This window comes from Phyllostomus discolor, chromosome 6, assembly GCF_004126475.2.
Source record: "Phyllostomus discolor isolate MPI-MPIP mPhyDis1 chromosome 6, mPhyDis1.pri.v3, whole genome shotgun sequence".
NCBI lineage: Eukaryota > Metazoa > Chordata > Mammalia > Chiroptera > Phyllostomidae > Phyllostomus > Phyllostomus discolor.
This window is the reverse complement of record NC_040908.2, coordinates 67,594,153-67,621,727: the sequence shown is the minus strand read 5'-3', so window position 1 is coordinate 67,621,727 and position 27,575 is coordinate 67,594,153. Positions and strand designations below refer to the sequence as shown.

Genomic DNA, 27,575 nt, shown 5'->3' with positions numbered 1-27,575 from the left:
CTCCCCATTTGTGTCTGTTACCTTTGTGATTTCTACTGTGTTTTCTACTGGCCTCGAGGATGCTCTGTCTCTTTCCTCACTGATTTTAATGCCTAGCATTCATTTATATTTCAGCTCCTGTTATCATCATGAGAATGTTTACCATATGGGACACTCTGACTTTAGTTAGTTCTTTTTCTTACCTCTGGGGAACACAAGCCAGGCTTCTTGCCACCTCTGATACCTTAAACTCTGAAGTTCTCCCTTTTAGCTATAATCTTATCCTCCCATCCTCTCTCACTAAATCAAGCCTGTTTTAACTTTTATAAGCCCTGAATTCTTCCCTAATCTCTAGCTTCATCTTCCTTCCTGTCCTAGCTTGAATTACTTCAAATTGATCGCCTTTTCTTACCATCATTCTCGTCTACTCTCTTGACCTACCATTGCCACCTTTTAAAAAAAAAAATCCAACCATTGGTTTTTCACTCCTGTGCTCAGAGGGCAGGCAGTGTGGGAAGAAAATTCATATCGTTCAGATTAAACCAATTCATATTTACAACTTCCAACTTAAATCTTCTTCTTTCTGTTGGTGTCAGATTCAACTCATCTGTTGACCCTTCACATTTTTTCAGAGGCATTATTCCTAAATATTTCCACTCTTCAACTCAGAATTCCACTACTCTTGTCACAAACATTGACTCATAATTTGAGAGCAGAGACCTTTAGAAATTAGCTCTTTTAGCCTCCCATGTTCTGTATTTCAACATACCTCATTTCATCCAATCTCAGAAAAAGAACTCCTTTTCCTTAAAGTTAATCCCTCTTAATTGTACCCTAGTTTTTTGTTTTGTTTTTTCCCTTTCTAGTCTGAGTTTTATACTATCAAATATTCATCTTTTTTTGGGGGGGGGGGTATTTTCTCTCTACTTTCACTGGATCCTTACCCACAGTAAATGAACATGCTTATGTCTCCTTTTCCCCAAACTCTCCTGCTCAAGGTTTTATTCTTTCTATTTCTTCATTGCCAAACTTCTTTAAAGAGTAACATCACTGCCAACCATTTCCTGTCTCTAAAGTTCATTCAGAGACTCCCCTTATTCCCAGAGTACTTACTATGCATTTATTGAGTGCCTGATAAGTGCCAGGTGCTTTGCTAGTTGGATATTCATGATTAGTGAAAAACACATGGTCACTGACCTCAGGAATTGACAGTTTAGTGTATTGGCTTTCAAACTTTTTAAAAATGAATAAAAATATGTTTTATACTTAGCACCAGCACACACACATTATGTCTCTAACAAGTTCATAATACAATGTTTATCTTTTTATCTGATATTTTATATTCAACTTTATTTCATTTTTAAACAGAATTTATGACCCATTTGATAGGTCAATATTTGAGTTTTAAAAACTTAAGCCTAGTGGGGGAAATAGACAAACAAATCAGAAAATAATTACAAAATGAGAATAGTTTGAAAGAAAAGTCCAAGTGGTTATAGTAGACAATTATAGGAGCTACCTAGCTAGACCTATCAAGATGACTTTGAACCTGAGACTTGAAGAGTAAGAGGGAAGCAGCCATGCAAAGTGAAGAGTATTCCAGGCCTTACCAGTTACCTGTTGCTACAAAACAAAGCACTTCAAAACTTGGTGGGTTAAAACAGCAATCATTTATCATGGCACACTCTACCTTCTGGTGATGCCTGCTGGTGCTCAGGAGGTTCAAGATACTCATTCCCTTAGGGATTGGAATATTCTATCCTTCAGGGAAGACTGGTCCCATGGGACTGTGGAAATCAATAGAGGAGGTACAACAAATTCATAGGGAGTTAAGAATGAAACAGGCCATCTATATTCCTGTCTGAAGTCCCTGATTGAGCCATAGTCACTGCAGAAATGAAAGCCAAGATACTTCAATCCATCCCCAGCACCACATATGGGCCACTAAATTCAGTATTAGGGTGACATCTTTGAGGTTGGGCAGTCCATTGATGATCTGGGGAAAACTGGCAAATCCCAGGAACAGGTACAGACTATGGGAAAGACTCAAGACAAAATTCAAGAAGCCAAGTGGTTATCCCAATCTGCCTTAAAGGGTCCAGTGAAAGTAACCTGTAAGCAAATGTGGTTTGACATCATCCCTGTTGGTACCCCACCTGAAAAGACAGACCAGCCTGTGGGAAGCCTTTAAAACCTGAACAGACCTGCTGTTCAGACCTGCTCCTGCCACCTCTGGCTCTACCACCCCTAGTACCCTTGCCTGCTCCAGCAGGAACCTGAGATAGTCCTATTTGGGATGGGTGCCCGCATGTCCTGGGTATAGGACACAGACCAAGATCACCTCCAGGGGCCATTTGGGGCAGTCAGGGGCCCCATTCGAACTCACTGGTCCCTCAGAAATAAAAAGTGATGGCTCTGGTTGATACTGGAGCCAAATGTACTTCCATACATGTTAACCCTCAGAAGTTTTCTGGCCCCTTTAATGCCATCAGTGGTTATGGAGGGCAAATGTTTATGGCCAGGAAGGTCCCTTTGACACTGCAAATTCTCCCACAAGAATAGGAAGTTTTTCTTTCTCCAATACCACATAACATATTGGGCATTGATATTCTACCAAATCAAACTCTACAAACCTCTATTGTAGAATTTAGCCTCTGGGTCAGAGTAACCAAACCAGTGCTGAGGGGAAATGCCAGCTGGGAACCGGTAAGTCTACTGCTGCCACCAACAATAGTAACTGTCAAACATAAATTGCCATGGTCAGGGTTAAGGAGACAGGAGAACCTATTTGAGAACTGCACCAAGTGGATATGGTACACTTGCCCATAGTGTTTTGAACAGCCTAGTATGGGCTTCAAGTGAGGGTTGTAAATACGCCTCCGTTTGTGTGGACACCACATCTAGTTTAACCCAATTTTTCCCTTGTCGCCATACAAACCCAACTGCTACAATTAGGGAATTAGAGAAGCTGAGTCCCATGTACAGAGATCTTCATAGAACAGACAGTGATTGGGGTCACATTTCAATGGTCATGATGTGCAAGACTGGACAAAAGAACATGACATGGAGTGGAGGTTTCCTATACCTTATAACCCACAGACATCAGGGCTGTAGAAGGAAGAATGGAATATTAAAGCTGCAGACGAAATTACTAATGGGTAAAACCACCTTGGTCAGGTGAACTAAAGTACTGCCCCAGGCTTTAATGTTTGAATGACTAACCAGTAGGGCCTGTTGCCCCATATGCCCAAATGTGGACCCTGAAGTTGAAGTGTGAATGGGCGGTGAAGAAATGGGGAAAAAAAACTGTATAGAAAACTACTTCAAGAAGTTTGTTCATGAGGAGTGGACAGCATGTTTATCTGTATGGAATATGTGCATTGCAGGAACAATCCAGTGGAGAGGAGACTGCTTGAAAGACAAAATCCTTGGTGAGGCTAAAGGAGGTGAGGTCAAGTTAACTTGCTGAAACTGTGGCAAGCTTTTTTATATATTAGGATTAATAACCCTTTTTCTACATAAGTTTGAACACGTTTTTATATTTTATGGTTCCTTTACTCATTTTAAATATTTACAAAATGATCAAATCTTTCTGCCCTTTCCTTGATAATTCTTGGTTTTTGTATTGTGCTTAGTACATTTAGTGGGTTTTTAAAAATTGATTTTTCATTTAATTAGCACTTTAATCCAGTTAGAATAATTATTCTAGGCAGAGTAGCAATCTAACGTTATTTTTTCATTTATTTATTTATTTATTATTTCCACTTATTGAACAGTGTATTCTTTCTCCACTGATGAAAGACAGCTTTATTATATGTTCATTTTCTTAGATGTGTTTCCAGACTCCTTATTCTACCCCACTGCTTTGTCCTCTCTTATGCCCAGATATTTTTTAAAAGTTTTTGTAGCATTATGTCTTTATAGCTTGTCAAGCAAGTCTCCTAGTGTAGTCTCTTTTGACATTTCATTTATAAATTAACTTAGGGAGAATTGATATCTTACTAACCCTTCCCATTTAGGAATATAAAGCCTGTTTTTTAAATATAGTTCCTGCATATTCTTGATATGTTTAATTGATAAACTTGCATCTGGTATCCTCCTGGTAGTCCAATTGCATCTGGGAATAGAACTTCAAATATTTAGAATAATTGATGGCATGTCTGCAGGCTGTCTTCCTTAAATATCATTCTCTTAGGCAGGGTTTCTATAAGAGTTGAATAAAAGTTAATTTCACAGGGTTGTGGACTGCTGGTTCTCTACTGACAGCTTCATTTGCTCTAGAAATCAGAGCTGTTATTTTAACATGTCACTAAAGGAGATCTAACACATATTCTCACCTGAATGAAAAGCCACTCTACTTCCACATGACCATGGGTATCTGGCAAAATAAGCCAAGATCTGCTGCAGAAAGGAACTTTGGATCAGGTCTAATATTTGTGCAAGTGCTCTCCTGAGATCCCCAATTTCCATAGTAGACAGATGGATGAAAATGCTCTTCAATTAGTTTTTTGGGTTTTTTTTTTTTTTTTTTAGCCTCTCCTACCTAACTTTCCAGTTAAGGCACTACCCACAGAGCTTCATTCTGCGCATGCACTCGTCGCTACCAGCCAGCGGCAGTAAACTGGAAAACAGTTTGGCGCCTTGGACAAGAAGCAAGCCCTATATTACCCCAGCAGCAGTGCAGGGAGCTATATTCTTCATTAGTGTGTGCTTCCTTGATGCATCAAGCTCCCTCCCTTTCCTCTCACCTTGTTTTCAGTAAACCTCTTCTTTTGAATGTTTCACCTCTCAATTTCTATCTTTCTACCTTCATCTGTGACACATACAATAAAGGCCGGCAAAACTAGTTTTGAGTATTTTCAGGTTCAGCATTATCAGCACCTGAATCTTAAAACATCCAAGAAAAACATCAGGAACTTTTCTGGAAGTCCTTGTTTGCCCACAAAGGCAAAACATAAACCTGGTATCTAAAGCCACCCAGGACTACTCTACTCAACCTTAGACCTGTGGCTTCCTTCCACCTGGTTTTGGTCTTCTACACTATTTAATCTTCAATTTAATCAATAGTCTTTCCCTGATGTTTGTATGTGTACTCTCCAACAGCAGTACCTCTATTGATCTCTACAGACTCTGGCTTAGCTTATTCTTTAGACTTCTGGACTGTTCATTGCCTCTACCTGTATCCACTCTCAAAGTCCAACTCCATGGAACCTAGTCTTTGTCCCCAACCAGTCAACTGGCATCTGCATGAATGAGCTTACCCAGAATAGTTAATTCTAAATTGTGGAGCTGTATGAATGTGCCAGCCAAGTTTGAATGAGCTGCAAAATGCATCTAGATAACCAAATAGGTTGATTTGCCTTTATGGAGTTAGGTAATATTAGATAACAATGTTGGTGAATGTCTGCCAAAGACATTAAATCGTAACAAAATTGATATTGTACTTTTTAGTTCTGGATATTAGACTCATGAGCCCAACTGTCTCCTAACACAGGGGTCCCCAACCCCCCACACAGGAACCAGTCTTCAGCTTGTTGGGAACTGGGCCACAAGAAGTGAAGCTCGCAGCCTGAGCTCAACCTCCTGTCCCTTTCCCACCCCCCTTCGTGAAACCAGTCCGTGGTGCCAAAAAGGTTGGGCACTGCTGTCTTAAGAGTACTCTTATCCATAGTTTTTCTGCCTGGACTCTAAATTCCCAGGGGCAGTATTAACATCCAATTCATCTTTATAATAGGTGCTCATTATTGATTCATGATCCAACAGCCAAGTAAGAGAAAAGCTAGTAAAATGTTTAAGTTTACCATATGTCTTAAAACACTGTAATTCTAAGTAATATATTTATAAAAATATTTAGGGTTGGTCACAACTGAAACAATGGATCCATAAATTAGTAGAAATGTATAAATTTATTGTTAAAGTCACACATTATAGGAATGATCTGTCCAAAGTAAAAAAAAAAATTCACTCAAAATAGAAATATACAATGTAAATTAACTACTACCCATCATATTTTTTTTGTGTGCTTCTTATGAAAAATGTCCACTGTTGTTTCATGACATGGTCTTAAATCAAAATCACAATATCCAAGGGAGAAACGACTCTGAGAAGAGAAGAGAAGAGTTTTTTTTAAACAAAAAGGACAAAAGCCATGTTGTTAAAATGATACAGAAAGAGTGCTACCCACTCTTTTGGCTATGTCCTACCTGTGGTTTCTTAAAATAATCCAGTCCCCTTCCAATCTTAATCATCCATCCATTGTCGAACCTATTGAAATTAGTATACACTATTATATTCCAGGCAGTTATGTCAAACAACAATCAAAGCTATAGGGTATGAAGTGTCAGCAAATCCTCCCTAAGAAAAATAATTTCCTCCAGTAGCATGAATTGAACCAAACCTGGGAGTAACTTATGGGCCGTTTTTACAATGAAGCAAAATGTTCACAAAACCATGGGTTGATTTAATTAGCTGATAAAGTTTAACAATCACATTAAAACTTACTCTTGAATTTCAGCTTGCTGATAAAACTTTCCTGGTTGTCAATATGTGGTTTCAAAGTATAGCCAAGCACAGCCTGTGATGGTGTTTCAGGGTTTGTCCTACCTAGCAATGGGCGAAGTAAACGGGAAGGGCTCTGAATCCTGACCTCTCCTTCAACCATAGCAGCTGCACTTTCATGTTTTGCATTTAGGTTGTGCTTAAGTTTTCACTAAAACTGAGAGCCCCATTGCTATAAACATAAGAAAGCCACTATGCTAAACAGAGGAAACATACCACTAAGAAAACTGTACACACTATTTCCTCATAGACACAGCATACTGTTACACCTACTAGAATATTTTATAAACTGTAAGTAAAGCCATATTAAATAAATATCAGTATCACCAGAAAAAGAAATAAATTCTCCCAATACTATAATACAGTATGTATAGTTGAACAGATAGAAAAGAATTTTCTATTTTCCTTTCTGTCATAGAACATGTAAATTTTATTCCATTAGGAAATATGAAACTCACATACAGGACAAAATAAGCCAGATTATTTTCCTTCAAAAGTGAAAACATACAATAATTAAGCTTTATTTAAAAACTTCAATATTTAGACACTTTGCCTCCTCACATATCCAAAAGGACAACAAATTTAAAAACAAAAAATAACCAGAACTCTTAGAAAATAGAACTGAATGGAGGTCCAACAACCAAGGAGTTAAAGTAGAAACATCCAGATGGTAGGAGGGGCAGAGACAGGCAGTAGGGGTGGAGTGGATTCGAATCAAGGCAGCAGCTGAGAACCAGGTAAGTCCCACATTCACGTGCAGATAAATTGGGAGGAACAACTGGTGAACGAGACAGACTGAGCAACCCATGGTTCCAGAGCAGAGAAATAAAGCCTCAAAACCTCTAACTGTAAAAACCTGTGGGGGGTGTGGCGGTGGGAGAAACTCCCACACTCCCAGGAGAGTTCATTGGAGAGACCCACAAGGTCCTAGAACGTACATAAACCCACCCACCCTGGAATCAGCACCAGAAGAGCCCAACGTGCTTGTGGGTATTGGGGGAAGTGAGTGAAAGCCAGCCTGGAGCTGAGCAAATGGCATCATTTCCTCTTGGACCCCTCCCCCACATACAGAGCCACAATGCATCCATGTGGGTTGCCCCACTCTGGTGAATACCTAAGGCTCCGCCCCTTACTACATAATAGGCACTCCCATACAAAAAATATGGTCCAAATGAAAGAATAGATCAAAGCTCCAGAAAAAATACAACTAAGTGATGAAGAGATAACCAACCCTATCAGATGCACAGTTCAAAACACTGGTCATCAGTGTTTTGATGTGGTCACAAAATAGAGGAAATGTTTGATGTGGTCACAAAATAGAGGAAAAAGTGAAGGCTATGCAAAGTGAACTAAAATTATACAGGGAATCTACAATGAAGGGAAGAAAACCTGGACTCAAATCAACAATTTGGAGCAGAAGGAAGAAATAAACATTCAACCAGAACAGAATAAAGAAACAAGAATTCAAAAAAATGAGTAAAGGCTTAGGAACCTCCCAGACAACTTTAAATGTTCCAACATCTGAATCATAGGGTTGCCAGAAGGAGAAAAGGAAGAGCAAGAAATGGAAAACTTATTTGAAAACATAGTGAAGGAGAATTTCCCTAATCGGGCAAAGGAAATAGACTTTGAAGAAGTCTAGGAAGCTCAGAGAGTCCCAAAGAAGTTGGGCCCAAGCAAGCACACACCAACCACATCATAATTACATTACCCAAGATTAAAGATAAAGAGAAAATCTTAAAAGCATCAAGAAGAAAGGAGACAGTTATCTACAAAGGAGTTCCCATAAAACTATCAGCTGATTTCTCAAAAGAAAACTTATAGGCAAGAAGAGGCTGGAAAGAAGTATTCAAAGTCATGAAAGGCAAGGACCTATATATATCCAAGATTACTCTATCCAGCAAAGCTATTTGGAATGGAAGAACAGATAAAGTGCTTCCCAGATAAGGTCAAGTTAAAGGAGTTCTCATCACTCAGCCTTTATTATATGAAATGTTCAAGGGACTTATCTGAGAAAAAGATCACAGCTACGAACAGTAAAATGACAACAAACTCTCAACTCTCAACAACTAAACCTAAAAAACAAAAACAAACTAAGCAAACAAATGGAACAGGAGCAGATTCACAGATATGGAGATCACATGGAGGGTTATCAGCAGGGAAGGGAAAGGGGTAGAATGGGGGAAAAGGTACAAAGAGTACGAAGTATAAATGGTAGGTACAAATAGGAGATTAAGAATACTATGGGAAATGGAGAAATCAAAGAACTTATATGTATGATCCATGGACATGAATTAAGATGGAGGAATGATGGTGGGTGGTGGGTAATAGGGTACAGGGGAATAAAGTGAGAAAAAATGGGACAACTGTAATAGCATAAGCAATAAAATATATTAAAACAAAAACAAACAAAAAAATACATAACCTCAAACATGTCCCAGAATCAAGTAGGAAAGATGGATGGGCCAAATGACCTTAAAAATCCTATCCAGACCCAAGATTGTATTATATTGTGTATGTTTTTAAAAAATTATCCACAATATTGATTTATTCCTATTCAAATAAATTGGTTCCATTTCTTAACAATAAAACTTTTATTGATGATGATGACTGATGATGTTAAGCAAACTATCTCAGTTACTGTGATGTAAATATTTAAGATGCAGTGATGATGTTTATTAGGTAAAAGCATGAGATTTGAGAGCAGAGAGTCCTGGGTTCAGATACCATCAAACATTAATCAGCTGTGCAAAGTTATATAATATATTTCACTTGTCTGAGCTGCAGTCTTCTAGTTTTCAAAGTGAGAATAATAACAGTGCTTACATTATAATTTTTATGACTATTAAAAGAGCTCTTGAACATTTTAAAAAATAATTTAATATTTAAATTATTCATGTGCAATTATATAAAACTTAAGATAAATAAAAATAAGTATTTTTCAACTGCATAAAAGTTAAAATATTACTATACACTAACCTAATTTCTCGGTCATGTATTGAAGAAGAGTATTCTAATTCCAACAGCACTCCATGATTCCTGAGTGACTCTTTTATTTCTTGCAGGCCACAAATTTGCTGCTGTTTCCCACTGCCCTATTAATAAGGAAAAAATGCAATTTTCTGCCTCAGTTATTAATATTTTGAATTATCCCTGAGCTGTGCAATGCGTATCATAGGTGAATTAAAATGGAAAGATTCTAGACTAGTTTCAATGTCTTTTAATTTCAAAGAAGCAACCAAAGAATATGAAATGGCTTATGAGCAATTATTGTTATCAAAAGATTAATTGTTTTTTATAATGTAGAGATAACACAACTCTGTCCTATCGCCTAAAATGTATTTTAGTAAAGCTGTATTTTAATTATTCAGATGGGGCTGGCTTGTTCTCAAATTAATGCTAGAAATTTGAATTACTTAGAAGCATTCCTACGAAAGTCAAAATCAAGAGAGAGATGCCCACTATTATGCTGTGATCCCCCAGAATGCCAATGCAGTCAATCAAGAAAAAGAGATACAAATACTAACTGGTAGAATGAAAATGAGATGAAATCATCAATAGTGCAGAGAGCATGACTGCCTCCTAGAACATCCAAGAGACTAAACTGACAAAGTATTTGAATAAGAGAGTTCAGCAAAGTGGCCAAATTGAAGGTATAAGATACTAAAATCAACAGCATTTTCTAAGGTGTTTTATGCACATTGTTAGATAATAAGTTCACCACAAGGAAAGAGCTCTAGCATTATGTCCAGTTTCCCTTGCTTGAACTGCATCTTATAGCTGAATGAAATGAAGTTAAGAAAGAGTAAATGCCTTCAGATACCTACTTCATCCATGGAGGTGAGAAGATGAATCGTTTTTACTTTGCATGGTCTTTTAATAAGCATCTCACAGAATCGAAGGAAGTTATACAGCTGAAAGATATTAGGACGGGTTACTACTAACTCATACATTTTAAATAACATTTCATCACATGTTAGCTTGTTTCACTTACCTGATGAGTATGTCTAATATAGGGATCTTCTACCCAAACTTCTCTAACTGTCTCATTAAGGTATTCTTGAAAAAGTGACTCATAACTGAAACCTGTTGCATTCTCCTCTATTTTAATTTGCTTGTGGTATTTTCCATCTACAAAACACAAGCTTTAATTAAAAAAATCCAGTGGTGACTTTTATCTTTATATACTATATTTATATATAGTGATTAATCAGGATCAGATACAAATTGTTTTTAACTCCTCAACTCAGTAAACATTTGTGAATGGCTACTTACACATGGCAAGATGCTACACACAGAGGCCAATAAGGCAAACCATTCCATGAGTGATTTTGCCTTTACGGAGGCCAGGAAAGTAGGAAAGTCCAGAGATTTCTTGAAACAGGTTCTTGAGCTAATTCCTAGAAACCAGGCATTTTATTCAAGAGAGGACTGTATGTGTAAGGTTATCTGATATTCTTGTCACCATGAGTAGAACTACAAGTTACAACTCAGTGGCTATCTGGTCCTTCTCTTAAGATTTGTCTTTTTATGTTCTGTAATTTAATAGCTAAAGTGAGTATTAAATACATAAATGTAGCATAATATAAAGTTTAGAAGTCTTTCTTAGAACTTACCAGGAATGTTTTAGGCAGAAATTGACAATACTTTTCAATAATCTGAGCCAAAGACTAGGATGCCAGAAAATTAGTAGGATAGTTCCAATGAGTTTGTTCATTCAAAATGAGTAACTATTGGAAAGGTTATCAAAGATCTTTAAGATTTTTTTTAAATATGACCTTTTAATGGATAGTTCCTAATCTATATAGTGGTTGCACTGTCAAACTGTTTAAAAACCAGTAATTTGGATTCTGTTTCTAATATTTTTACAGATACAATGTTAGCAACCATGCATCCATGCTGAAGCCAAGGGTGCCACATAGGTTAATTCAACCCAATGTAGTCAAACACAATGCTGATGTTACTGTATTTCATCAGTGTTTTAGAGAGAAATTTCATAGTAGATTTCACTTTGGGGTTAAGGGAGCAATTTTATTCCACTCAACAGAGGAGCTCAGTGGGGTATTCAGGGATGGTACAGAATACTAGGAAGAGGTGGGGAGAGGGCTGTAGTCAGGAGCAAGAAAGAGCAGCTGGGGAGCTGGAGGCACTAGTTTTTTAGGGCTGTAGTTCCTTTGGCTGCAGAAAGCAGCTGCAGTGTGCACTTCAGACAACTGTGGCAATGGCCACTTATATTTGTCTATAAACTAAATACTCAAAAGCAGAGAGCTAATAATAAATAGGGAACGATATTACTGCATCTCTAATCATTAGGAATACTTTTGAAATGTTTTGATTCACAACAAAACCCCAAAGAAATCCCAGGAGTTTCTTTAGATACTATAGTATTTTGGTCACTTTATAAACAGGAATACAAGTTAAATACAGGATTCACATTCACTATTCCTGTGTAATGTTAACTTAATCTGGGTGTACACAAAAGCTTCTTGGAGATCTGTGAAGTTCTTAAAACAGCAGGCAAAGTCCTGCAGTATTTGTAGCTTTCTTCAGATTCTCAAGAGGGTATCTGATTACCACATCACTACCCACTCACCACCCCCCTTGAAAAAAAATAGGTAAAAATAGCTTCTGTACAGGGGAGCAGAAATGCAGAGTAAATCTGTCAGCTGCAGGGATAAATATTCTAGACTTCACAGAGCTCCAAAGGCAGAGCCAGAAACACTAAGTGAATGGGCTTTGTCAATAGTGTATGAACACATTCTCTAAAACAGCCTCTTTACCTTCTTTTTCTTGATCCAAGTATTTCTTTATATTTTCTGCTCTGTCCATGTAACCAGAAATTTTTTTTCTAAGATTACATTTCTTTGTATCATCTTGGGTGCCTACAAATAAAAAAATATATATTCCCAAGTTTCAAGACAGTTTTTCTACTTAGTTATAGGCATCATTTCCAGCTTCCCAGGTCTTCCACACATTTCCTATCCCTTAACCTGATTTGCCTCAACCCCAAAACACACAATTTTGACTTGATCATTGGTGCACTAAGCATCTGAAGCAGCTTCATTTAGGAGGGGAACTCTGACACTGTGTCTCCCTGCTGGTTACACCAAATCTGGTAAAGTGGCTTATGACACATCAAACCTGAGTCTGCACACTATTTTGACCTAATCACCCACAGGTTGGAAATCTTATCATAATCAAAAGAGAGCTAACAGTGTCTATCTTTCTTCCACAAAACCAACTTTTCTTCCAGACTTCTCCATTATAGTTTTTGCTCAATCATTTTTCTAGCCACCCCCAAATGTAAGGTAATTTTGAATATACATTATCAATAAAATCTTACCCCAAAGTCCCACCCTCCCAAACCCAGTTACCAAATTACTTCTGGTTCCTTCTTTTTTGAAACATTCAGTTTTTTTAACACTTTATTTCAAATTAATTTTATATTTATGGAAAGTTGCAAAAATAGTACAGGCTCCTTTCACCCATATTCCCCTAATATTAATATATCATATAACCAGGCCTGGCTGGTGTAGCTCAGTGGATTGAGCGCAGGTCTGCGAACCAAAGGGTGACTGGTTCAATTCCCAGTCAGGACACATGGCTGGTTTGCGGGCTAGGTCCCCAGTAGAAGGCACATGAGACGCAACCACACTTTGTTCTTTCTCTCCCTCTCTTTCTCCATCCCTTCCCCTCTCTCTAAAAATGAATAAAATCTTTTAAAAATTAAATAAAAAAATACATATCACATAACCATAGTACAGTTATCAGAGTTAGGAAATTAAAATTCATACAACACTATTAAATCATCTATAAACCTATTTCCCCAATTTTTTCACTAAACAGTTTGTTTTCTGGTCCAGGATCCCACTGGTCCAGGATCCCACTTGGCACTTAATTATTATGTCTCCTCCTTTGTGTCCTCCAATTTGTAATAGTTCCTTAGTCTCTCTGCCTTTTATGACTTTGTCCTTTAGGAAGAATAGTGGTTATTTTGCAGAATGTCTCTCAGTTTAGGCTATTGATGTTTTCTCAGGACCAGATTGAAGTTATGCTTTTTGGGGGGGAAAAAAAATCACACAACTGTTGTGGGTACATGATGTCGATGTGACTTATTTCTGGTGATGTTAACTCTGATCACTTGGTTAAGGTGGAATTCACAAATCTCTGCACTGTAAAATCACTTATTTTCTCCTCTGTAATTAAGTATCTTATGGGAAGACATCCTGTTTCTCACCACTCTTTTACCCACTAATTTTAGCCTCCATCGATAGTCCTTGCCAAAAAGTATTACTACAATGTTTGCCAAATGGTGATTTTCTGTTGCCATCATTCCTATTTATTAATTGGAATTCAACTGTAAGGAACAACTGTTCCTTCTCCCCATCTATTCATTTATTTAATTACTAACATATCAATATGGATTCATGGTATTTCTTTTATTCTATGGCTTGTAATCCAATACTATCATTATTTTCTTGCTCAAATTTTATTAGCTTTGGCTTTGAGAGCTCTTTAATGTTGGCTCCTGTATTCTTTCAACATGCCCCATCATTTTTTTAGCATTTCCTTACTTCCTGGTACAAAATGTTTAAATTCTTCTTGCATTTTCCCTGCCCCAGCCCTGGAAGGAAGCATTTTTCCAAGAAGCCCTGGTTCCTTTTATTGGAGAATGGTATCAAGAAATCAACTTCTGGGTGCTAAGTGTGTTCATTGCTACTAGGAAAGTCCTATCACTACATCTAGACCCTTTCAGTCAACACAACTAGAAGGTATATGTATGTTTATTAATATACACATACAGGCATACTCCAGAGACATCGAAGCTACAGTTCCAGACCACTGCAATAAAGCAATTATCGCAATCAAGTGAGTCACATGAGTTTTTTGGTCATGTGCCAATGTCAGCAATTCAATATCCATACTGTCTCCCCCTTCTAATATTGGCATCACCTCCCTGATTCATTCAGACCCCTTATCACCTCTCATTTTGATTCCTGTAGGAGCATCTTAACTGGTCTGCTTGACTTCAGTCTCTTCAGTTTACTGTGTTTCCTACAATCTTGCCATATTCACTGATTACTCGAGAAATAATTACTGAGAATTTACTACATGCCAGGCATTGTTCTAAGCACTGGGGGTACAGCAGTTAATAAAACAGACACAATTCTCCCCAATCATTCAGGTGGAAGGAAAGACTACAATTGAATTGGTAAAACATGTATGTTAGATGATGATAAATGGTATTAAAGGAAATAAAGGAAGAAGGATGAAGGAGTCCTGGGGTGGGGTTGGAATGTTAGCCTGGAGGTCAGCAAAGTCCTCACAAAGGTGGTGATACTTGCGTGAAGACTGAGGAGGTAAGAGAGTAAACCATGCAAATATTTGGAAGAAGAGCATATTCCTAAGAGAGACGAGCCCTGAGATGCAGCTTTAATTACATCATTCCTTGGTTAAAAACTTTAAATGGTTTGTCTTTGTCTATTAAGTGAGTTAATTAGTATCTCCTCCAGTCAAGGCCATCCACAAGTGTCCTGCAAGACCCAAGCTACCTTTAATCTTCACTTCTCACTCTTCCCTATAAGACATATGTTGAACTGAAATGAACCATTTATTTGGTTAAACAGCACAGACAAACTTTGAACACTATTAGCTGAATTTCTGATTTCTGAAATTCTAGTTATTCCTCCAAAGGCCCTATATCACGAAAGCCACATCCACCTTTCCACCCCCAAATAACCTTTAACTGTTTAAATCTGCACTGCACTTGTCTACAGCTCTCTCCTGACACTAATCCCCTGTATTAGAGTTATCTTCCATTCATACCTTAACCTATAAAATCATGTCACTATCTCTGTAACTTCTACAGGATCAGTGGAGCACACTGGAGCCCCATTCCTATGATCCTCCTGCTTCAGGTTCCTAAAGCCTCAGGACTTGAGCAGTGTCCCACCTGACCAACAGTGTACACCACCTCTCTTTTTGGGAGTCAGTACTCCAGAGTCTTTAAAGCTTTGGCTTCCAGTTGTGAGTCTACCGACTGTAGCAGAATTGGAAAGCAAACTACTTTTTTATGTTTTGAGGATAAATCACCTCCTACTTTACAGGGCAACTTAAGTATGAAACGAGATCATGCTTTTAATGTGTTCTGCACAGTGCCTAGCCCTCACCACTCATGAATGATAATACTCATTGTTATCATCCTCACAGTCATTAAATGGGTCCCACACAAGGCAGTTTTATAGTTGAGGGAAGCACCGAAGAGTGAAGAGTGCCCTCTGCTGTCTCAAAACTCCTGTAACACTTAACTTTATAAACAGGCGAAAAGATGAGGGAAACAGGCTGGTCTTAATTTGTAAGTTACTGGGTGTCTACAAGTACCAAAGATTGCGCTGGTGTTCAGGTTATTTGGGTACTTCACGACAATGAATAATTACGTAACAGTCTCACCGTCCCCACCCACAACCTATTTAGCATTTGTCACACGGAATATCAACCAGTTAGCCTATTTCTCACGAGAAAAACCTTTCTCTTCTACAACTATGTGATTTTATTTTTGTTTACTTTTAATTAAACTGTTTAAACAAAAAGATTAACAGTGTAATAAACATCCTTATTACACAGAACCTAGGTTTTAAAATTGTTAGCGTCGTTGCCACGCTTCCTCCCGAAGTACTTCGGTCTGTATCTCTAAAAATTAAAAAGTTTTTAAAAAATTAAAATTAAAAAGTTTTTGAAGAAACCCGACTGCCTAGCAAAGCTAGTAATATTAATGTTACCAATCCACATTCTAATTTTCCCAATTGATTTAAAAATGTCTTCTAGTCTAGGGCCATACCATCCTGAACGCGCCCGATCTGGTCCAATCTCGCAAAAAAATATCTTCTAGACCTGGCCAGTGTGGCTCAGCTGGTAGGAGCGCCGCCCAGTTACGCGAAGGTGGTGGTTTCGATTTCCAGTCAGAGCTCAAGCCCAGGTTGAGGGGATTGGTGCCCTGCCCAGGCACTACGATCAGGAGTCTGCGCGCCAGAGGAGTCTACCAATCCTCTCTCCCTTCCTTTCTCTCTCTAAAACCAATAAAAATAAGATGTCCTGAGTGAGGACAAATTTTTTAATGTCTTCTATACAGTGTTGTTCAAACACAAGTCCTACCAAGGCTTATATATTCCATTTGGTTACATCTCTTAAAAATCTATAGTAGTACCCCGTTTCTTAATGACATCAATCTAGTAAAGATAGTGTACCTGTAAAATGTGTCACTTTCTGTATTTGCTTCCTCGTGGTGCACAGAAATCATTAACTCTAACACTACACCCCCGACACAGCGGGGAGCTGCGCCTTTTCTTGTAATTCTCCCTCCACGGTTCATTGCTCACCTTTTAGAACCTGCAGGAGCAGGTCAATCCCCTCCTGGTAACACACCAGAGCCTGCTGGTATCGGGACTCGGAATCTAGCTCCACCGCTCGCTTTAGCACAGTGGCTGCAGCTACGCTCTCGGAATCCAGCCCCCGCCCAGATTTTGCCATAATTCTGGAAATGGGTCTCAATCTCAAACCCAGCCACAGCAGGACTAGTCTGCCGCGCTTCCGGGAGCGATCACGTGACACAGCATGTTTGTTCTGTCTTCTTTAGGTCCTTGAGTGGGAGGGACTCAGCCGGAACAAAAGTGCCACGTTTTGCGCGTACTGTGACGGCAGCCTATGAGTGTAGCACTTCATGGTCTCTTCTCTGTTCAGCTTCCTGTCCGCGGGTAAGTTCAGGCTTAATATTTAGCAACAGCTAGTGAGTGGGGAATACCTGGCCAAAACTATTACATTCTTGCCGGGAGTACATACGTACCTGGGAACCGTATGTAGATGCGCGTTGATTTTCCCTATTTGCGTTTGCGGGTCACAGTAACCTAAATGGGCCTGTGTCCGGCAGTGTCCCTTTGCCTTCCAGAAAGCCATTGGCCGACCTGATCCCGTTTCCTGGTTGGAGGGATTCCGGGACACACCGCTTTTTGAGTGAGCCGGATGCTCCAAGTTCAGGGGCGGAACCGCCTGGGCTGCAAAGCCCAGGGAAGGAAACTAAAGTTTGAATTTAGCCTTTTCTATGCCTCTGCTTTATTCATAACTCTAGCTTCCCATTGGGCATCAGCATTTAATTGGCTGTTAATGAAGATTTTAAAAATTGCTTTATTTTTAAGTCGCTGCATTTTAGAAGGTGCACTTTCCGAAGTTAGCAGTTAAAATATTTGGCATTTTACTGAAAGCTGTGATTTTTGCAACCATGTTTTTGGCCGCCACCCACCGAAAACTGCTTGTGCTGCGTATTTTTGCCAAAAGGCACTTAGCCTGCCTAGTTCTTGTAAGGCGTTAGGAGTTGAAAGAAGTATTTCTTGCCTTCAGATTTCGGTTTATCGGAAGGGGAATTTTGTATTTGTCATTTTTATTAATGCTCGCCCCCCTCCTTATCATAATATAGATGTCTTTTTAGGAAAGAAAATAGTTTTGTGGGTTTTTTTTTTTAAGAACAGTTGCATTCATGGTCATTATAAAAAGGACAACAAAAATACTCTCAGACTTTACGGGAGGAAAGCGGAAAAATTGCCATGGGAGCCTGCCCCCCCCCCCCCCAAGAGGGTAGGGTTGGGGAGGTGATGTTAATGTTTTTTCTGATAGCCTTCCAGTTTTTCTGTGTACACACTCGCATTCACAAACATTTTTTAAAATGGAAATAAAGATCCTGCTTTTCATATGATGCATGTATTTTCCTATTTTTGCATTAATGCAAGAGAAAAGTTATTACTTGAGGTGATAAACACACAATACAGTGTACAGATGATGTATCGTGAAATTGTACAGCTGTATAATTTTGTTAACTAGTGGCATCCCAATAAATTCAATAAAAAAGGAAAAAATAATGCTTTTGATTTAAAAAGTTATTGTGCAAGAGGAGATAATATAATTGTTTCAAGGTCCAAGAATTACATGCCTAATTACTAAGAATAACCTTTGCTAAAACATAACTTTTGACTGTTACACCTTCTGAAGTCTGTAACTGAAATTTCATACCAATGAATGAAATCTGTTCAAAGCAAAAATTAATTGAGCATCTACTACATATCAGATGCTGCTTTAGGTAGATGTTTGGGATACATGTGAATAGACAAAACAGACCAAAAACAGAACAAACTTTAAAGATTCTTGCTCTATTGGAACTAACATGTTATTGGGTCGAGATCAACAATAAACAACAACTTAAGTTAAATTATATAAGAAGATAAGTGCTATGGAACGAAAATGAAGTAGAAGAAGAGGGGCTAGGAGTGCTGATGACTGTGTTGTGGGTCAAAATGTTAAATAATGGCATCAGAGTAGATCTTATTAAAAAGATGAGATTTGAGCCAAAAATTGAAGGAAGTAAGGGAATTAACCATGTGAATATCAGGAGCAGGAACAGCCAGTACCAGGGAGTATGCCTAGCCGGTGAGTTCCAGAACCAGCAAGGGGACCAATGTGTTTAGCAATTGAGCAAGAGACTAATTAATTGGCTATTGAGTCCAAACAGTGGGGGATATGGACTGGTTATCACTCTGATTGAAATGGACAGGCATTGGAGGTTTTCCAGTTTTTTTTTTTTTTAAAGATTTTATTTATTTATTTTTAGAGAGAGGATAGAGAGAGAGAAACATCAATGTGTGGCTGCTGGGGGTTATGGCCTTCAACCCAGGAATGTACCCTGGCTGGGAATCAAACCTGCGACACTTTGGTTTGCAGCCCGAGCTCAATCCACTGAGCTACGCCAGCCAGGGCTGGTTTTCCAGTTTTTAATACATAAATTTAATTTTAGAATAGTTTTAGATTTTAGAAACTTGTGAAGATAGCACAGAGATCCTGTATGCTCCATGTCTAGCCTCCCCTTTTATTAACATCTTACATTAGTATCATTGATGAACCAACATTGGTTGATACATTATTAACAAAAGTTCATACTTTGTTCACATTTTCTTAGTTTTTACCTGATGTCCCTTTACTGTTCCAGAATCCCATCCAAAATACTACATTACTACATTTAGTCATCATGCCTTCTTAGGCTCCTGACTATGACAACTTCTCAGACTTTTCTGTTTATCATGGCCTTGACAATTTTGAGGCAGTCACGTATTTTGTACAATATCCCTCAATTAGAGTTTGATGTTTGTCTCTTAAGAGGGGTGTTATGGGGTTTTGGGAAGAAGACTATGGATGGAGGTGAAGTGCCATTCTCTTTCTATCATATCCAGGGTACAGGCTAGTAACTTGACCTTTATCACAGTTGATGTTAATCTTTATCACCTGGCTGGCCATTTGTCAGGTTTCTCTAGTGTAGTGTTAGTTTCTTCCCTTGCTAAATTGTCCTCTGACATTGAACATAGCCCACACTTCAGGGGTGAGTGGTTTTGCTCAACCATAAACTATTTGGAATTCTTCTGTAAAGGAAGATTTGTTTCTTCTCATTAGTTTCATTTATTCACTTAATTATGTCAGTGTGTACTCATGGTTATTTTATAATTTGGATTATAAACCGGTATTTTGTTGCTTATTTTGTGGCTCATATTATTCCAGCTTTAGCCATTGGGAGCTCTTTTAGTCGGCTCCTATGTCCCTTTGGTATCCCCGTGTCATTTTTATTTTTTGAGTGTACCTTTCTAACACTACAAGGTGTTCCAGACTCGCCTTTATATATCCCCTGCTGCAGCCCTTTACTGTTTCTCCAAGGAACCCTGGTTCCTTTCATTAGAGAATTCTATTACAAACTAAGATGTGGTCACTGGGTGTGGTCATTTTTACTGGGATGCCATTCCTTTTAGGTCCTCTGGGGTAACAGAACAATCCATGTTGCATCCATGTGTATAATTTTGTCTATATCCATCAGTATCTATGGTATCAGCATCTACTGGTATCTATGGTATGGTATCAGTATCTACTGAGCTGAAGCTGAGTTCCAGCTCTAATCCAATGTCAGTGGACCATAGGGATCATTCTAGCCTTCCCTTATGTGTAACCTCCTCCAAGTGACAAACCTGGCTCTTTGGAAGGTTTTGAGCTGAGGAGTTGACATGATATGATTTAGGGCTTAATGAGATGATTGCTGCTATGGAGAAAAGACTTTATACGGAAGTTGGAATGGAAGCAGGTAGGCCAATTAGGAGGCTTTTATTGAATTCTAAGTGATAAGGGAAAGATTTAACAAAGTATGAAGCTAAATGAATTGGGTTAGTACTATATATAATGTTTAGGAGGCAGAAGTATGGTAGAGAAAATAATTTTGCATTACCTATTTGATTAGGAGGGCCAGAGGACTAAGCATCTCTTCTAAGAAAGCCTCAGTACAAAATATGCATAACAACCAGCCAAGCAATCAGTGGCTGATTTGAACTAGAAACTGTTAAGTTGTATTGTAATGTTTGAGGTCTGAAGTCATGCACCTTATCTTTCTGCTCAGAATATGTCAGTGTAGTGGGCTATAATCATTATGTGTCTAAATAGACATGACTTTTTCAGTCATGGAAGCAATGTGTGTTTGTTAAGAATAGTTTAAAAAATACAAATAAGCAAAAAAGAGAACTCTGCTTTACTTTTTTACAGAGAGGGGTTATGATTTAGTGAAAATGCACTGAACTAGCTATTAATGGAATTGAGTTTCAGATGATATACTTGCTTGGATAGTTGGGTGCCCTTATGTGAGTGCTTGAACTTTCTGGAATTCATTTTCCTCCTACATAAAGTAAGAGGGTTGTCATTTCTACTAAAATGAGTAGGCATTTCTTCAGTCCCGTTAGCTCTTTAATTTTTTTTTGATTCTATGACAAAGCATTCTTTTTTCCCCCTCATTGTTGAAGAAGATTTTTTAAATGATAGTAACCCTCATTGCTCCATTTTTGTTTAAGCAACAGAGGCTCTAACTCGTTTGGTGAAAATGGGATGTGGTTTTAATATATAATTACTACCCATGGTTTTGCTGAACTCTGAATACAATATTTACCATACCTTAACTCTTTCTCTTATTGTATTAAAATAACCAATATTTAACTCTTAAATTTCAATCAAGTTTACAATTAACTTGCTGCATTTTTTAAACAGAGAGGAGACCTGTTCATTTCCGAGACAGATTTGACCCACAGACCTGTTCTCTACTTTTCACAGCCCCTGCAGAGGACAGTCACTGCACTCATGGCTGCGATTTTGCGCTCAATAGTTCAGAGGCCCCCAGGAAAACTACATGTAAGTGTTTCTTTTCGAGACTAATCTTTTTTTTCTATTTCTTTAAAATTTTTCTTTCTCTTTTCTAATGAACACAACATATGAGCAAGTAAAACTTAACTAATTTATATGTTAATTTATTTTTAATGTTGAGGGTTAATTTTGCTTATTTATGGCTTATCTGTTGTTATCTCTAAACATTTGGAATCACTAAAGATCTTTTCCTGGAGAATATGCTGCTAAAAAATGGCCAACATTGATTCCCCTTGGTCTGACTTAATCTTTTTAAAGTTTTAGGGATTTTTTTCCCTTCAATTATGAAAAGAGTACATTTAATCTTAGAAAATCAGAAAACTATAGAAAAGCAGAAAGAAGAAAAACAATCTCCCAGAGACCATTAATGTTCATACTGTCATATCATTCCTTCAAGTCTTTCTTTTAGAAACTGTGGTGGTGCAGCCTAACCTATTCGTGAGGGCCACAGTCTAGATATAGACCTTCTGCTGTAGTTAATAGTAATGTCAGGTGCTTTACATACATTGCCTTAACCTCAGATTAATCCCATGTGGTCAGCATTATTTCCTTCTTATGGTTGAGGAAACTGACCCTCTGAAAGGTTGTTCATTTCTCACAGCTGGTAGGCACAGAAGCCCAGTGTCGGTGGCATGTACAAACCTGTGTTTTTCCTTTGTCTTCCCCATCCCCTCCTCCTTCTGCTCTTGTTGTTTGTTCATGCCATCTCTGCAGTATAGGGAGGGCATGATGGGAATAATTCTTGCCTGTCCAAAGGAGAGTTTCCTGGTATGAAGGATTGGCCCTGACTTCTTTCTCTTTTGCAGACAGAGAAACAAGCCTGGAGGATTATAGGAAGGGAACAAGAGATAGGAACTAGGAGTGATGGAATTTTGGGGACTAGAAAGAAAACTGGACACTCATTTGACTTTTCTTTTATGTTGTATTGTTGAAGGTGAATTGTCTAGAGCAGAGGTTGGCAAAACTACGCCCTGTAGGCCAAATGCAGCACACTACCTTTTTTGTAACTAAAGTTTTATTGGAACACAGCCGAGCCCCTTTCTATTTTTGCCCTATAGTGGCAGAGTTGAAACTTGACAATGGAAACCATATAGCCCCAACCTAGAAACATTTACTACCTAGTCCTGTACAAAAAAATATTGCCAATGCCTGATATAGAAGTCTATAATTATGTGCATTTGTTTTACATGTTAGTGGTTAGATTCATGTTGGGGGCTGAGATAAACATGTAAAAATTACAGCTTAAGTAAAAACAGACTTCTTGTCACCTCGAAATTGGTGAGTATGAATTTCTGCACTAGATAGACGTCTAAAAAACTAATGTTTTATATCATATTTTAGACTCTGACAAAAGGTGTGGAGTCTCTTGTTTGTACAGATTGGATTCGTCATAAATTTACCAAGTCAAGAATTCCAGATAAAGTAAGAACAAGGGTTTTTTTTAATGTTACTATTTTTAAGTATGTTATTTTTAAAGGTTCTTATCTTTGTAATATTGAAAATTCTTATGTTAAGTCACTTGTGGATGTAGGTAGTAGTGCAGAGTTTAGAATGTAGAAGGATTTATATAAATGATTATTAAAAATAAACATGTGCCACTTGCCTTCCAAGTAGTGGGTTTTAATCATCTTAGAATCTGTTTATTACCATATATGATTTTCTCCCCTTAATATTTTGTATTTTCATATCACCATTGTCCAGAGAAAATAGTCTTCCTCCTGCTCCTAAACTCTGTCTCTGTGGCTCTTCATACTCCTTTACTATATTGACTGTTACCACTTTGATCTTTGAGGCCTCTGTTAGGTTTATGTGTATGTATCATTTTTTCAAAGATCAGTGGTTAGGCCCCCCCCCCCCCACTGATTTTTGTTTTGCATTGTTTTTTAAATAAATAGACTTTATTTCCTAGAGAAGTTTTAGGTTTAGAGAAAAATAGAACAGAAAGTACAGAGAAGTCCCATATAGTCCCTCCCCCACATACACAGTTATCCTATCAGTATCTTACATTAGTAGACATTTATTAAATCGATGAACCAATATTGGCACATTATTATTAACAAGTCTATAACTAACATCAGGGTTCACTCTTTGGGTTGTACACTGTAGGCTTTGACAAATATATAGTGTCCTATATCCACCATTACATATCATACGGAATAGTTTCACTGCCCTAAAAATTCTCGGTGCTATGCCTCTTCATCCCTCCTCCTCATCCCCCAATGCCTGGCAACCACTGATCATTTTACTGTCTATAGTTTTGCCTGTTCTAGAGTGTCATATAAGTCAGATAATACAGTATGTAACCCTTTCAGACTGGCTTTGTTCACTTAGCAGTAAGAAGTTAAGGAGCCTTGATGTCTTGCCATGACTTGATAGCTCTTTTTCTTTTTTTTTCTTCGTTTTTTAGTCAACTGTATTTTAATCCAAAGAGAGATAAATCACAAGTTAACTAGAAAATCTCTGGCTAGAACTCAGGAAAAACATGAATTTATAAATATTAAGTTGTTTTCCATTAAAGAAGTGTCTGGGGTCTTAGGAAACAAAACAGGTTCTGGAAATAATGAAAGCTACATTGTTTTTAAAAGATTTTCTTTATTTAGCCCTGGCTGATGTGGCTTAGTGGATTGAGCACCGCAGCATGTGAACCAAAAGGTCACCAGTTCGATTCCCAGTCAGGGCACATGCCTGGGTTGTGGGCCAGGTCCCCAGTAGGAAGCACACAACATGCAACCACACATTGCTATTTCTCTTCCTCTCTTAAAAATTATCTCTGAATTTTAATTATATATTTATTTTTAAAGAGAAGGGAAGAGAGGGAGAAAGAGAGGGACAGAAACATGTCTTTGCAACTTTTGTACATATGTAAGCATACACATACACAGTGGGGTCTGGCACAAATAACGCTCCTCTTTTATTACAGAATCATAAGCATGTAATTCTGTAACATAGCAATATCATGCTCAAGCACACCATATGACATTTTAGGTGAAATGTTCAAATTAAAACTATAAATTATTACACTCATGTTATTACCCTACCAATCACACTCAAGCAGGTCTTACTTCTTCTGGACCCTAATATAATTCTTAGAATCAGATAATATATATCACATATATGGTACAGATGAAACAAATGCAAGAAGACCCTTCTATACCTAGCGGTGTGGAAAGGTTTGTTTGTTTTGTTCTTGGGGGGGGGGGTTATTTGTTTTTCTCAGTAATGTATTTTTTTTTAGATTTTATTTATTTATTTTTAGAGAGGGAAGGGAGGGAGAAAGAGAGAAAGAGAGAAACATCAATGTGTGGTTGCTGGGGGCTGTGGCCTGCAACCTAGGCATGTGCCCTGACTGGGAATTGAACTTGCGACACTTTGGTTCACAGCCCGCGCTCAATCCACTGAGCTACGCCAGCCAGGGCTAAGTAATGTATTATGGTCATCTTAATGTTAGTACCTGCAAGATAGTGAACCTTACTTGTTTTAGTGTCTGCATTGTATCCAGTAGGATACATTATAATTTGTTTAGTTATATCATATTTTTAAATTTTATTATTAGTTTTATTTAGAATGTATGCATCATAATTTATTTAGTCTATTGAGGAACATGGATGTACTTTAAGTTTTTGATATACTTAATGGAAATTTTATATACTTAGAAGTTTTTCTGGGATAGCTTCAGCTTCCTAGAACCTTTTAATCATTAGAGAATTAGCTCAAATGTCAGCTCTGTAGAGCTGTTTCTGATCTTTCATAGGCAGCCATTTGTCTGTATTCTCATAGTACTTTGTACATTTAAATCATATTCATGTTTTATTGTCATTTTAGACTTACATGCTTGTTCCTCCATTTGAATAGGGGTAGGGGGTGCAGTTCATATAGTGCTAATACATTCTCCTAGCATCCAAGGTCTTTATTTTTATTTTTTTGTTTGTTTGTTTGTTTTTAAACCGAGCACTGGCCAGTTTTATTAAAGAAAAATTTCGCACGATGTACTTTTCACTAGTCTGTTCTGGTATTCTTCTAATGATAACAGAATCACCTGGATCAGTGATAGCCAGTGTGTATACTCTGTAGTATTTTCCACACACTGGGCCCAATTCAATATTATTGCACTGTAGTGATAGATGCCAGTCTTGGCCAACATGCCATAGTATTCTAGTTCTGATTTCCTCAAGGCAGGACAGTTGTTCGAGAGGATGACCAGTTGTGCTTTGAATGGTATGATTATCTTCAGAGTCTGCTTGTACCCCAGCACATACTTTCCAGTTTTCATAACAAGTTAGAGCCTAGAATTGGTCTACTCTAGTGAATTTTTGTCTTTTTCGTGACCACCGTCTCCCTGCCTTAGGTACGGGACAGCCCCAACCAAAAGCAGCCACCAGGATGTCCCAGGAATAGGAAAGGAAGAAATTCCCACAATGCCCATCCAAGTTCTTTAGAGTCATCTGGTTGCTCCTGCCTTGCCCTTCAAAAAAACCCAAAATCCTTGCCTGTGTGATATTTTTCTTAAGAGTATGAAATTCTTCGATTCCACCTATCTAAGTAATTAGACTAGTAGAAATGTTCAGTTTGAGGTTGAGGATTATAGAAAGATCAAGGATAACATCATTATGTAGTTATTTGGGGGGTGTTTTTAGGGAAAAAAGGAGGTACATATAAATTATATAAATTGAAAATTTACCACTGATTCTTCCTTTCTAGGTGTTTCAGCCTTCACCTGAAGATCATGAAAAATATGGTGGGGATCCACAGCACCCTCATAAACTCCATATTGTTACCAGAATAAAAAGTATAAAAAGACGTCCGTATTGGGAAAAAGATGTAATAAAGATGCTTGGATTAGAAAAAGTATGCAACTATCTTAGTCATCTTTAGCTTTGTTTAAATTTACTTTAAATTTGACTTTTTTTAAGTTTAAGGTATACATTTAATTTTGTTTTTTGTTTTTAAATGTACTATTTAGTGGAGTGCACTTGAAAGTTTGATTTTGGCAGAATGAGCCTTAATCTTAACATTTTACTGAAATGTGGGACCATCCGTGTTTTTGAAATTGATCTCCAACTCTGTTTCCTTTTGTTTGTAGGCTCATACTCCTCAAGTTCACAAGAACATCCCTTCAGTGAATGCAAAACTGAAAGTGGTTAAACATTTGATAAGGTTTGTTGTTTGTTACTTCAGAGGTTTTTAAAAAGTCATTGCCTACTATAATTCTAAAATCATTTTCTTGTGCCACAGAATCAGGCCCCTGAGGTTGCCACAAGGACTTCCAAAAGAGGAGGACATGGCTCACACCTGCCTCAAGAGCACTGGAGAGTTAGTGCTGCAGTGGCGTTTAAGCCCCATGGACCAGGAAGCAATAAGTCCTAATGCCAGAGCTGTTTCAGATTAAAAAGTGCAAATCATTTTTATTTAACGGTGTTGAGAAAGTGCTCTCATTAAAATATATTTTAAATGCTAGTTGTTTTTACTAAGTATGGCGTGGTTCTTTCTTACTATAGGCTTGAAGGTTATAGTGCTGTTTGGTTTAGTACTCTCCCCTTTGCCCCTGATAGTGAGAATGGCATTGTTTGAACATCTAGGTTCATATATCACCTTAGCAATTATCATTAACATGGGGGAAAACATTTGTCTTGTTTAACTGAATTCAACAAATTCTGAGTGTCTTTTTGAGTGAGCATTTAGTTAGGTATTGGAGAAATCCAGAGCTGCCCTTCAGGAGCTTACAGCCTCTTCTGCCACAGAACAGAGTTTCAGCCAAAGTCATTAAACCTTGGATGCAG

At 37.9% G+C, this 27,575-nt stretch overlaps 2 protein-coding genes and 1 pseudogene across 9 annotated transcripts in view; 1 reads left to right on the top strand and 2 right to left on the bottom strand.

Annotated features, from left to right (window-relative positions):
• Nucleotides 1-17,131, bottom strand: part of MITD1 (microtubule interacting and trafficking domain containing 1) — an 18,376-nt gene extending 1,245 nt beyond the window's left edge. The window contains exons 1-7 of one of the 3 annotated variants that reach the window (XM_028515394.2): nucleotides 16,914-17,131; nucleotides 12,318-12,419; nucleotides 10,532-10,668; nucleotides 10,365-10,451; nucleotides 9,517-9,632; nucleotides 6,183-6,243; nucleotides 5,570-6,079 (exon numbers count right to left, since the gene is read on the bottom strand). In XM_028515394.2, coding sequence (XP_028371195.1) covers nucleotides 5,984-6,079; nucleotides 6,183-6,243; nucleotides 9,517-9,632; nucleotides 10,365-10,451; nucleotides 10,532-10,668; nucleotides 12,318-12,419; nucleotides 16,914-17,064 — 750 coding nt within the window. In that variant the 5' untranslated portion in view covers nucleotides 17,065-17,131 and the 3' untranslated portion in view covers nucleotides 5,570-5,983. Of the gene's footprint in view, nucleotides 1-5,562; nucleotides 6,080-6,182; nucleotides 6,244-9,516; nucleotides 9,633-10,364; nucleotides 10,452-10,531; nucleotides 10,669-12,317; nucleotides 12,420-16,913 lie in introns of those variants that run through there. The other 2 variants (XM_036028304.1, XM_028515395.2) reach the window with 2 other exon arrangements.
• MRPL30 (mitochondrial ribosomal protein L30) lies at nucleotides 33-27,575 on the top strand. 6 transcript variants are annotated; one of them, XM_036028307.1, is made up of 7 exons: nucleotides 33-37; nucleotides 14,816-14,822; nucleotides 21,709-21,786; nucleotides 23,140-23,220; nucleotides 26,497-26,643; nucleotides 26,879-26,952; nucleotides 27,031-27,575. In XM_036028307.1, exons 3-7 carry the CDS (start codon nucleotides 21,736-21,738, stop codon nucleotides 27,182-27,184), a joined length of 507 nt encoding a protein of 168 aa, XP_035884200.1. In that variant the 5' UTR covers nucleotides 33-37; nucleotides 14,816-14,822; nucleotides 21,709-21,735; the 3' UTR covers nucleotides 27,185-27,575. The 6 variants fall into 6 exon arrangements, with proteins under 6 accessions (XP_035884200.1, XP_035884202.1, XP_028371197.1 ...); XM_028515396.2 differs by lacking the exons at nucleotides 33-37; nucleotides 14,816-14,822 and adding an exon at nucleotides 17,158-17,288; XM_036028305.1 differs by lacking the exons at nucleotides 33-37; nucleotides 14,816-14,822 and adding an exon at nucleotides 17,201-17,288 and having other exon boundaries at nucleotides 21,646-21,786.
• Nucleotides 25,677-26,221, bottom strand: LOC114500790 (annotated as a pseudogene).